Source organism: Neophocaena asiaeorientalis, unplaced genomic scaffold (genome assembly GCF_003031525.2).
Source record: "Neophocaena asiaeorientalis asiaeorientalis breed wild unplaced genomic scaffold, Neophocaena_asiaeorientalis_V1.1 scaffold18, whole genome shotgun sequence".
Lineage (NCBI taxonomy): Eukaryota > Metazoa > Chordata > Mammalia > Artiodactyla > Phocoenidae > Neophocaena > Neophocaena asiaeorientalis.
In genome coordinates, this window is record NW_020172444.1 from 129038 (window position 1) to 141779 (window position 12742).

The following is a 12742-nucleotide window of genomic DNA, read 5'->3' on the forward strand; positions in this document are numbered from 1 at the left end:
TATGTACTTCCTCCTAGCTAACAACAGGAACTATATAATTCACCCTATTTTTCCTATTCGCCAGCTGGCTGCCAGAAGATTCAAAGCCAAATATAATGTCTGTCATAATAACTTAGTGATTCAATTCATTGGTACTAAATTTCTACTTCTGTTTCAAAGTTCTTTTGATGAAGCTGCCCCAAATCTTCTGTGAAATGAATAAACAATTAAAAGAATAATCTTAGACAAGAAAATTCTAACTCACTGTCACTGTAATAAGAGTAATATCCTTGGATGAAATCAAGATGAATATTCTTTGAACCCGAGCTGCTTCAGGTTTATAATAACACATTCTCTTTTTCTTGCTTCTGGTGCTAACTGTCAGTTTTAGTTGTCAATAGTCCCTGTGACTGGGACATAATTGTCTTATCTCAAGACTGCTACTCTCAGGTGCAAAGAAAAATGCATGTACTTTGTGACATTTACTATTCGAAAGTCCTTTCTATTTATTTCCAAGTTCAGAGCCGCTGTTTCAAACACTGAAGTTGGTCAAACCTGCCTTAATCATAAGTCAGAAGTGTAACTATATTTTAAAACTCGGTATTGTTCATATGGACCATTTTCAATGTAACTTTCACTTAAAAACGACTTCTGAAGTAAGAGAGAAGTACATAGAATGTTTAAAGTAAGTTAAAATACTAAATCAACATGTGATTTAATAAGAATGAAAATATACACAGAAAATCAATGAGCAAATGTTTAATATTTTGCTATCTACTTTTTGCTACTCTTTAGTAGCCACCTCCCATTTAGTAGCTGAAGAACTGAGTAGAAATATTTGATAAGTGTTAAAGGCTTTATCAGTTAAGAAGCTAAATTTACACTACTAAGCTACTACACTGAAAAAAGTATCCTACTTATGATAGCTCAAATTGTCTTACGATCATTGTTTTTAATTATACAAACATCTCAAAATTACTTTTCAAAATTACTACATTCTGGTCAATATACTTAAAGAAAGCATCTAACTTGAAGTAAACAGTTGCCATCATCCTAGCCTAAATGTATATACGTACATATGTATGAATATATGTGTGTGTGCACATGAGTACACACACACAAGTTCAGTTAAATACTACTTGGAATTTGAGTTCAAAAGATTTTTTTGTTTCTAATTATTAAAAAATAAAGTTTGTCAAAATTTTATTTAACAAGAAATAAAAAAAAGACAATCCTAGTGCAATACACTGATCATAAATGCAATTTTAAGTATTTATTGTTCATTTAAAATATATTATGATTTCATGTACCTCATGAGTTTTGTTTTACAATATTTCTAACATTCAGTTAAGTTTATGCATCTAAACTGAACAAATATAGTTGCCTATGTGCCTGGAGAACTGGACTTGTGAACTTTTATGTAAGTATGAATAAAGCATATCACATAGTAAGAGAAAATTACTTACCTGAAACTTATCCTTTCAGAAGGTACACTGGGAAAATGGATTCTTTGAGCCCCTGTTTCAACTCCAAGTATGAGCTTTCTAGCTTTAAGAGCCATTGACACTGCCCCTAGGGGCAGCACAAGCTTTGGAACTCCCCTAGTGAGTATGTCAGTAGTTTCTTCAGGTGCCTTCCCTCAGTTCTTTTCAAATTCAAAAGATGAGAGGAAAAATAACCCAAGAAAAAAATCCTGTAAAGCAGAAACCTTACTCTTTGAGGGAAGGAGGGTAGCTCATTTGTGAATCCATTCCAGAGCACGCTTTCTGAGAAAAAGAAATACAGGTAAGTAATTTTCCCATCTCCAAAGGTGACTGGTGATTAATGAGTGGATTCACAGAGTGTGGAGAATAAGCTCCAGGGATGTCTGTTTAACACACAACAATCAACTAATGAGGACAAACATAACAATGAATGGTACAAGAACCAACACTACTTTTGAATTACCTCAAAACAAAAAGTAAAAAAAATATTAAATACCTCAACATTAAGCTATACACTAGATTGCAGAAATAAACATGAGCTTGGAAAGTTGTTCAATAAAGCCCCCAAAAGATCAGTCAGTAAGACAGACTACCAGACTTATGTCCAGTAAAAACTGTACTGTTATACATTTACTTAATCACTTTATGTTTATATGTTAAAACGTTTTCAAATACTTGAGTTAAACCTCACAACAACCTGTGAGATAGACTATTAAACCACAGTACACTACGGACCTAAACTGGGGACACTCATAATTGACATCACTACCAAAGAAAAAATGTACTTCACAAAGAAAATATTATCTAAGTATCTCAAATAAGGTAATCATTTTTATAAGCAAAAAACTATAGTCCTTTCATTCTGAAGTCTTAGTTATAATGTAAAATTATTGGCTTTATCTCAAACTTGTAAAAGATTAAAACCCTAAATATGTGAAATCAGTATGTACCAGTATTTGAGAAGACAAATGTGAAAGCCTGAATAAGATATATTTCAGGAATTAGCTAACTTACACTCAAACCAATTTAAATATTTAGAAAATAGTAATACCCTCAGACCCAAGAGACTAACAACAGAAAGGAAGAAGAGTATGCATGAATAATCACGTGTTAATATATATTAAACTAGAATTCTGAATAAAGATACAAATTTCATAAACATTGACGGAGAATGCCAATTTTAATAAGTGGCACATATTTATAAAAAAGAAATTACGTAAACCTAGACAAATATAAGTTTATAGATAAAAATCCAAAACTGCTGAAGTGACTGTAGTGTCAACTCTATTCATGTTTTAACAAAATAATATAATTTATCATTAACATCTACCAAATAAATTTATTGAAACTGATTTGAACTTAAAACTACCATTTAAAAAGAAAATTAAATAGAAGCATGAACCCACTTTTAAAGAATCAATTTCTGTTAGGTCCAGTTTCATTCAGAAGCTTCTTAGAAGTTAACTGAAAGTTATATTAATGAAAGTTGTCAGTAATCTAAATTTGGAAGTATAAAGGTCAGGGTGATCAGGAAAACACAAATATTAACAGTATATACGGAAAAGAGCAAAAATGAAACTCAGGAAAATAGAATAAAAATTCTACTAACTAGAAAAACTAAAATAGGCCCAGACAAAATCCTCTTACATGGAGCCATCCTCTAGGATGTGGAACTTGGTAAGTACACAAAGTATGGGGACAACATTACTTCACCATGGTAAAAGTCAAATACTAGCAGCAAATGTATGCCACTCTTCCTGGTAGTAGTAGGAAAGGTGAAAAGAGGTGGGATCATTAAAACATTACCAGGGAAACATCATCCTATTGGACTCCCTAATGATCAAATAAAACGCAGGAATTGAAACGCAGGGGGTTGGCGGGGTGATTCAAGTGAGGGGATAGAAAGACAGGGCACAATAGAATCTAGGTTCCCAACTCTCCCTTTGCTTCTCTCACCCAAAAAGAAAAATTGAGAGTATTTTAATCTTTCTATTTTTTCTCTAGTATCTCTTTCAAGTCTAAATAAGAGCTAAATGGTATCTGAAAGATGAACATCTTTAAAGTAAAATACCCTTAAAAAAAAAGTCATTCTTATAATGGACATTGGCTAACAAATAAGGTTGACAAAGGCAAAATCCTTCCAGTTACACACATATAGGTCTCCTAACTGTCTCTATCATCAAGTTTCTCATTTTATTTTCCACAGAAGCTGGACATTATATTATATAAAGAGAAATGACCACTAGAGATGAAAGACGTCGTCACTACCAGTACTCTATTGTTCAACAAAAACAAAAAAATTCCACTGTATATATGTGAGTAATTGATCAACTGTACCATAATCAATTAAGTGATTTTTCTTCAAAAACCAGCTATTCAGAAATGTGGAGTGTGTTAAGAGCTTAACTCAATGAAACTTCTAAGATCTCTGAGTACTTGAGGAAATGAATCCTTCCTGTGAAATGACTTAGAATTCAGTGTCATCATTATTTAGTATGGTAAGATCAATCTGCACAGCATCTTTAAAACAAGAAGAAACTACTAAGTATTATTGTCATGAGAAAAAGCTAGACTTTTGAGATGGAAATATACCCCTCATTAATTTAGGAAAGATGACCAATGCCACTAAAGCATGAATTTGAAAAATATGAAACAATTTCTAAGTAACCACAGTTTAACCCATAACTAGCCAATGATTCATATTATTTCAACAGGCACATAAAACAGAAAATGAAGCTTATTTTACAAGAATGACAGTTACTATTACTATTGTAGAAAGAAGTCTACCAATTTTGGAATAGTGTCCATGTAACTCTTTCCACTCACTCCCAAACCTCCATCACATTTCCTAACAAGAATTAGCACAGTGCTTTCCATAAGTACAAAGTAAGCACTTAATGAGTATTGTTAGTGATAGTGATACTGATAAACACTTGAAAAAGTTCCATTACTTAATCACCAAATGTAAATATAAATATGTTTTAGTCTCTAGATGATTCCCATAGCTAACATTTATCAACCTCTGGAAATTTTGAGTTCTTTTTTGTAATTATCACCAAAAAATTCTATCTTGCAATTTAAATTCCAAAATTTTCAAGAAATCAGGAGATCAAATGGCCTAAATAATTTTCTGAGGACCTAGATAGAATATAAGACAAAATTCATCTTTCTCTCTCAACATTCTACTTAAATATAGTAGTGCCTTAGGATTTGCTTTATAATCATCAATGAGGTAAAAAGGATGAGTCCACATAAAAGAGCAATATTAAAACATCTACTCATGTTTTATGTGGATTTATGCTGTGGTTGTACGTGCTGCCAAACTTGAGGGAGGGCCCTGAAGAACACTATCAGGGGAGTAAATTATTCAAATCATAAAAGTGATTTTAAATGATTCATAAGAGCCTTAATTAAAAGTGAAGAGGGAGGGAACACATGCTTCAGGAACTTTTAATTTCTAAAACATGCTTTATTATCAACACAAATTCATAACACTAAGTAAAATAGCCTTTTTTTTCAATGATACTCTCTAGTTTTATTACTAAACTAAGTTCCCAAGAAAAGAACTCTTTCAAGCATCTACCTACTCAGATCTAAGTAATATACTTATATCCATAAAAAATAACTTCTGCCAAAGGTAGCAAACCAACTAGCAAATAGAATTCATTATTAAAGAACCCTGAGAGCCTCTTAATGAGTTTGACAAGGTAGCAGAGCTACATGCATACCCTAATCCAGGGCTTCCAACCTGAGCACTATCAACATTTGGGGCAGGATAATGCTTTGATGTGGGGGGCTGCCCTGTGCATTGCAGGATGTTTATTTAACAGCTTTCCTGGACTCTACTCCTTAGATGCCAATAGCATCCCCATCTCCTTCCCCACCCCAGCTGTGATGACCAAAAATGTCTCTAGGCATTTCCAAATGTCTCCTGGGGGGACAGTCAGCCCCAGCTGAGAAATCAGTGCCTTAAACAGAGATACTTATCTAGACCATTAGGGAGGATGGTTCTCTTGAACCGAAATCTCAAGGCCATGCATAGTGCAGCATGAGGTAAGAGAAGAAGAAACCAGCCTATCCAGGCCTGATAAATGTTGAATAAACTCCAGCAATCAATGATAAGACATGTAAAAGCCAGGGCTCCCTATATCTCATTAAGGATGTTTTTCTGGCCATTCTTTATCTGAAAATTTATGGTGTTGTGCCTTATGTCTTTACTATAATCAAAGAAATAACTAAAGAATTAACAGAGAATGGCATCCTTAAACCATTAATATAAATGAGTCAAAGAGATGTCCTAAAAGGAATAGGATTCAGAAATATTCTACAACAGTAATGGATAAATGAGAACAAATTGTATCCAAAGAATTCAAAACACAAAATTTACTAAACAAGGCATCCATATATGTCTCACTTCCTTTATGATCTATTCACTGTGAAGCTTCCTTATTCTGTTAATTCACAATAACAAAAATCTCTTAGGAGTCCTTACCCTTATGAACCATTACCAATTTAGACCACAGTGCTAATAGCTAACATGTAACAACCTTTGGAGGGTAGTTCTAAACTGGTAACTATGGGCAAAAATTAAGCACCAAAGGAAAACAAAGGAAGAAGAAAAGACTAATTACAAAAAAGGAAATGTGGAAAAGGACTTGCATAGCACACGGTGCTCTTCTACGGTCTAAAGAACATTTGTTTTATCTACCAAAAATTTAACTTCAGAGAATCTATCACACAACTCTACCTGGAAACGGGGTTAAAAAATCTTAACTCCCACTAACCTAAGTGTCTAAGCAAGGATGCCCTCACAGTGTGAATCCAATTATACCAGTCGCCTTTGGAAATGTATCCATAATCCCCTGTTACAATCTCATCCTTTTTAAATGACCAAAAGACTTCTTTTATTCACCTTTAAACACTGTTGCTAAAAGTAAAACTTTCCACGGAAAGTGATAAAAAGAACTGAAAATCAGAGCTTAGAATGAAAAGATACCTTTAACCACAAGTACATAATATCTACCATGAAATGTTAAAATCTAGAACTTACCCCAATGGCAGAAATCAGAAGAAACCACAAAGAGATTACTAGGATCCGCTAGATATTTACTGAAGAGTTTTCCGAATTCCTGTTCTTTTGACTCACTCAGAGCTCCAACCAATACAGGAATAATGGTAAACTCATCCTTATGGCTTAAAGAAAACAGAAAAAAAAAAAAAAAAAGTCATTTAAGAAATATAAGAATAAAAATAGTTTTCCAATGTGTTGGCACTAAAAAGTGGAACATTTATTAATAGTGGAATGGATAATATACATAATATTGCTGAATTCTTAAAATCTATAAATTAATGTTTAAAGAAAGCCATTTAAAAATATGAGGTACAGAATACTAAAAATATCTATTTAAATTACAGAAATGTACAATACTTCTTTAGGTAAACAAAGCTATTTTACTACTAATAATATCTTCGAATATAAAAAGAAGCCCATCAAACCATCACCAAGTCAAGTCTTCTCAATTACCCATAAAAACTACAGTCATCTCTGCCCAATGCTTCTGTAATTTTAAAAGAGTATTAAATTCTTCCTCACTTATTTTAATTCTATCCGATTATAAATACCACCATTTCTGGCACTTGTTCTATAAACCTGCCAAGTGAGACCTACAAAACTTATCTTGGCTCCCGTAAGATTCACCAAATGCACCTTACTCCTATACTAATAAACAGATACAGGACAGTCTGAAGATACAACTCAAATTTCACTAGCATCTAGGGTGGACATAGAATTCAAGGAAATAGATATTAATTTCTAGCAACAAGAAAAAGACACCACGCCCATCCACAATGTTAATGGCATATCCACAAGTCCCTTTTTCACTCTATAGACTGAAAGATTTATGGAAAAGGAACAGAGCAGATTAATTAAGAATAACTGTGACGGGCTACAGAAACAGACCTTTTAAATTTTTCATTGTAGTGAAATTTTGTTTACATATATTCAATATTATTTATATTCTAAAGGATCCCAGATTTGGAATTTTAGAAGCATGAATCATGTTTGTCTGACTTGTTCTAAACAGGACTTTTTAAAAAATCATTGTAATAAATGCTTTTTAATATAATCCGGCACTTAATTGATGTTGGACAAACAGAATTCATAAAAGGGTCTGTAAAAATACTAGGTTTAAGTATTACCAAAATAAATGTTAGCTCAGCTTCATAAAGCTAAATTCAGGGCACCCAAGCGCCTCCCCCAAAAAGGCCCCCTTACCCTTGTCAATTGCGAAATAAACAGATCATACAGATCTCCAATCCCTCTGCAATGCAGGGGCTTCTTGGGCAGAATCTGCATCTATGGAGTAAGAAAAAAAGAGGAAGCTGGCAGAGGAAGCTGCCATGGGATATCTCTTTCTCTGATTCTTACCACTTTGCTTAACAACTGCATGAACGAATAGGGGCTCTTCAGTAAGTTAAGAGTGATTATCATATGAAAGAAAAGAATTTGAGCGCTAGTAAAAATTCAAGAAGATTGTTATGAATTGTTCAAACTTCAAGTACTACCTACATAAATAAATACACTAAGATCATTAAAGAGTCTGCAAGTAATTATGACACAGTAGGGAAGCAGTTATATAGAGTATAAAAAACAAGAAGTCAGAAGAAATGGACTCAAGTACTATCTCTATCATATACAAATAAATGTTGAGAGCATAGGTAAGTTACCAACCTAAAAATTTATATTATTTGTAAAATGATCATAATTACAATACCCTTCTCATAAAACTGTTATGAAGTAAGGAATACTACAAGAAAAGTACTTTGTCAACAATAGTTGCTTCACTCTGAGCAAACACGTCTCCTCTCCGTAACAGCCACCAAACTATTCAATTAACCTGTCTGAACTATCTACACAGAGGTAAAAGTCTAATACTACTTAGAAATCTAAGCTCTGAATCAAGATTCATCCATCCACCTCTTTGTTATTTCTCTTTTTAAAAAATTGCTTGTTGTTCTCTATCCCCACAAAGCATGACTTAGAGAAAAGAGCATTTGGCTTTGAAATGTAATATTCCTAGATTTTAGAATCCAAGTTGTGAAGTTGGACTTCCCTAGTGAAGGAGTATAAAATCTCGCCCTCAAATAACAATTATAAAAACTGGATAAAGCTGTCAAAAAAACCAACCATTTGTGCTCTGGAAATCAACCAAGGGCGAATAACACAGTGAGAAGAGTTTATTCATGAAAAATAAACTGATTTCTTGGGAAGAACAGTGGAAGTCTGGCATCTTACCAGGAACTGACTCTATCTCCCTTCCCTGCTCCACCAACATTATGGTGAAAGCAAGGTGAGATTGCCTGTGAAAACCAGCAGCTTCACCGCTGAAGGAAGCTGGCTTTGATTTGGAGTAGAGAGCAGAATACCCACACCCAGCAGGAAACAGAAAATCCTGCAGCTTTTGTTGCCTGAAATTACCATATCATTTGGGGCAAGCCACAAACCTGAGGACTACCTAGAAATCTAACAGGGAGGTCTGGGAAAGGAGAGACCCATATAGGGACTGAATAAATGCATATATTCTGAAGAGATGCCCTGATGGTGACCTGGCTGAACAGGAGGCAGCACATGTGTGCAGGGGAGGTCCATAAGGCCCTAAGCTCTCACCAAATGCCAGGTAATTGGGAGGATGAGAGCAAGCACAAGGGTAAGTGGAGACCTGAGAGACACCAAGCTCTTACACATCCCTGGCTGACTGGAAACCTCCACACATGCACAGGGAGACCAGAGAAGATCCAACAGAAAGCAAAGGAGGCAAACTTGAAAATTTCATATGTGCTCCCCAAAACATACACAATCCAGCAGCAGAGGGTGAAAGGTATACAGGCTCAACATGTTTAAGCACAACCTCCAAACAAACAGTAGCTAAGCACTAAGCAGTGCAGATACAGGGGTGAACTCTAGAAAGCCAGGGTAAAAAATATAAATAAGAATTTTTTAAAAGCTAAGGAGATACATCAGTAGCCAAATACTGTGAGAGAGACAAATTCCACACAGAGTCCACGAAAGTTACTTTTAAAAAAATTAACGGGGGCTTCCCTGGTGGCGCAGTGGTTGAGAGTCCACCTGCCAATGCAGGGGACACGGGTTCGTGCCCCGGTCCGAAGGGGAGGGATAGTTAGGCAGTTTGGAACTGACACTACACACTGCTATATTTAAAATGGATAACCAACAAGGACCTACTGTATAGCACAGGGAACTCTGCTCAATATTATGTAACAACCTAAATGGGAAAAGTATTTGAAAAAGAATAGATACATGTATATGTATAACTGAATCACTCTGCTGTACACCTGAAACTATCACAACATTGTTAATTGACTATAATATAAAATAAAAAGTTAAAAAAAAAAGAATAAAGTTGCTATAATATACTATTGGACTGGCTAAAAGGTTCGTTCCGGTTTTTCTGTAAGATCTTATGGACAAACAAACTTTTTGGCCAACCCAGAATGTAAAAAGTCCAGTTTCAAGAAAAAAATTGTGAGCCAAAGAAAAAGGAACCTGTGACCCACTCTTGGGCGTAGGGTGGGGGTGGGAGCGGAAGTAGAAGCTGTATCCAAATGGGACCAGTTATTAGATTTAGCAGACAAAGATTTTAAAAGTTATTAAAAATATGTTCAAAGAAATAAAGGAAACTATGCTTAATATATACAATATCAAACATACGAGGATGCACACAATGGGAATCCCAGAAAAGTTACAGTAAAAGTATTAGAAAAAAATAATGGCTGAAAACTTTCCAAATTTCATGAAAAACATTAATCTTCAGATAAAAAAAAACTAAACAACCCAAAGTAGGTAAGTATAAAGAGATTCCCAACCTAGGTACACCATAATGAAACTGATGAAAATCAAAGACAAAGAGAAAATCTTGAAAGCAGCAAAAAGAAAATGACTCATTACTTACAGGATAGACTTTTCAACAAATGGTACTGGGATAATTGAATATCCATAGGAAAAAAGTGAACTCAGACCTTTACCTCATACCATACACAAACTGGTTAATAGCCACAACTATAATCTAAAACCGTAACACATCTAGAACTGGGTTCAGCAAACATCTTTTGAAATGGGCCATACTGTAGGTTTTCTGGGCCATACAATATCTGTAGAAACTACTCAACTGTCACTGTAAAGAGAAAGCAGCCATAGTCATTAGGTAAATGAATGGGTGTGACTATGTTCCGATAAAACATTACAATAACAAGCTGTGGGCCAGATATGGTCTGCAGAACACATTCAAGAAGAGAAAATCTATGTGGCCCTGGATTCAAAAGCAGAATCCATACAAGAAAAAAAAAAAGATAAAAATTCATCAAGAATGTTTGCTCTTCAACAGACACCATTAAGAAAACAGACAAAAAAAAAAAAAAAAAAAAAAAAAAAAAAAAAAAAAAAGAAAACAGACAAGCCATACAATGGGAGGAAATCTTTGCATATCATATATATGAATAAAAAAACCTGTGTCCAGAATATATAAAATCTTGTAACTCAGTAAAAAGATAAATTATCAAATTAAAACTAGGGCAAAATATATGAATAGGCATTTGACAAAAGAAGATACACGAATGACTAATAATCATATGAAAACTTGCTCAACTTCATAAGTCACTGGAGAGATGCAAATTAACACCACAGTGAGGTTACACTACACATCTATCAGAATGGTTGTAATAAAAAGACTGACAATAACAGGTACTGGCCAGAATGTGGAGAAACAGAACCCTCATGCATTGTTCCTGGAATATAAAACAGTGTCATCACTTTGAAAAACAGTTTGGCAGTTTCTAAAAGTTAAAACACAGACTTATCATATGACTCAGCAATTCCATTTCCAAGTAACTATTCAAGAGAAATGAAAACATATGTTCACATAAAGACTTGTACAAGAATGTTTATATCATTATTCCTAATAGCCAAAAATGAAAATGATCCAAATGTCCATTAACTGGTGAATGGTTAAACAAAATGTGGCATATTCATACAATGGAATAACTACTTGGCAATAAAAAGAATGAACCATGGGTACATACCGCAACATGGATGAATCTCAAAAACAGTATGCTAAGTGAAAAAGGACAGACACAAAAGACTATATTTTGTATGATTCCATTTATTTAAAATTTCCAAAAACTACAAATCTATAGAGAAAGAAAGAAGGTAAATGGTTGCCTAAGGTTGAGAATGGGAGCAAGAACTGCCCTCAAATGGACACAAGGTTTCTTTTTTGGGTGATAAAAATGTTGTTTTAAAACTAGATTGTGAGATGTCTGCACAAATCTATAAATTTATCAGAAATCAGTGAGCTATAATCTTATGTGCATGAATTTTACAAGATATCACTCATATTTCAAACTTCAATAAAACTGTTAAAAAAAGAAGAAGAAGAAAGAAAGAAAATCCATCTTTGCCACTTGCAAACTCTGCTACTTGCACCAGGTTACTTAACCTACCCTAAGGCTCAACTGTCATCAGTAAAAACAGAGTTAATAAAATGTACCTTGCAAAACTCTTGTGAGCACTTTAGTAATGTAGATGAAAGTTTTATCCCTTTTTCTGTCCTATACTTTAAACTGTGCTGCAGAAAATTACTATATCCAAGATATCGTGTAACAAATGATAATTGAAATCCCAGAACCAATAGTGAAGCACTCTTTAAAAACAAACAATATGGGCATCCGTGGTGGTGCAGTGGTTAAGAATCTGCCTGCCAACTACTGAGCCCACGTGCCTCAACCACTGAAACCAACATGTCTTAACCACTGAAACCCACGCACCTAGAGCCTGTGCCCCGCAACAACAGAGAACTAGAGAAGGCTCGCGCACAGCAACGAAGACCCAATGCAGCCATAAATAAATAAAAATTTTAAAAAAACAAACAAACAATATTGGGACTTCCCTGGTGGTCCAGTGGCTAAGACTCTGCACTCCCAACGCAGGGTGCCTGGGTTCGATCGCTGGTCAGGCAACTAGATCCCACATGCCACAACTAAAAGGTCCCGCGTGCCGCAACTAAGATCCCACGTGCTGGAACAAAGATCCCACATGCCGCAACTAAGACCCAGCGCAGCCAAATAAATAAATAAACAAATATTTTTTAAAAAACAATATCACCGTATCACCAATGCTCTTAATGGTACAGACCACAAAAAGTCTAAATTCTAATGTAAAAATTCTAATATAAAAATGTGAATTTGTAGCTAACATAGTTCTACAG

The 12742-nt window shown here is 34.5% G+C and overlaps 1 protein-coding gene across 1 annotated transcript in view; it reads right to left on the reverse strand.

The window, feature by feature from the left end:
* Nucleotides 1-12742, reverse strand: part of MEMO1 (mediator of cell motility 1) — a gene marked incomplete at its 5' end in the record, with an annotated part of 129333 nt that overhangs the window by 13375 nt on the left and 103216 nt on the right. The window contains one exon of the mRNA XM_024732040.1: nucleotides 6514-6656. Within this exon, the coding sequence (XP_024587808.1) occupies nucleotides 6514-6656 (143 nt within the window). The remainder of the gene's footprint in view (nucleotides 1-6513; nucleotides 6657-12742) is intronic.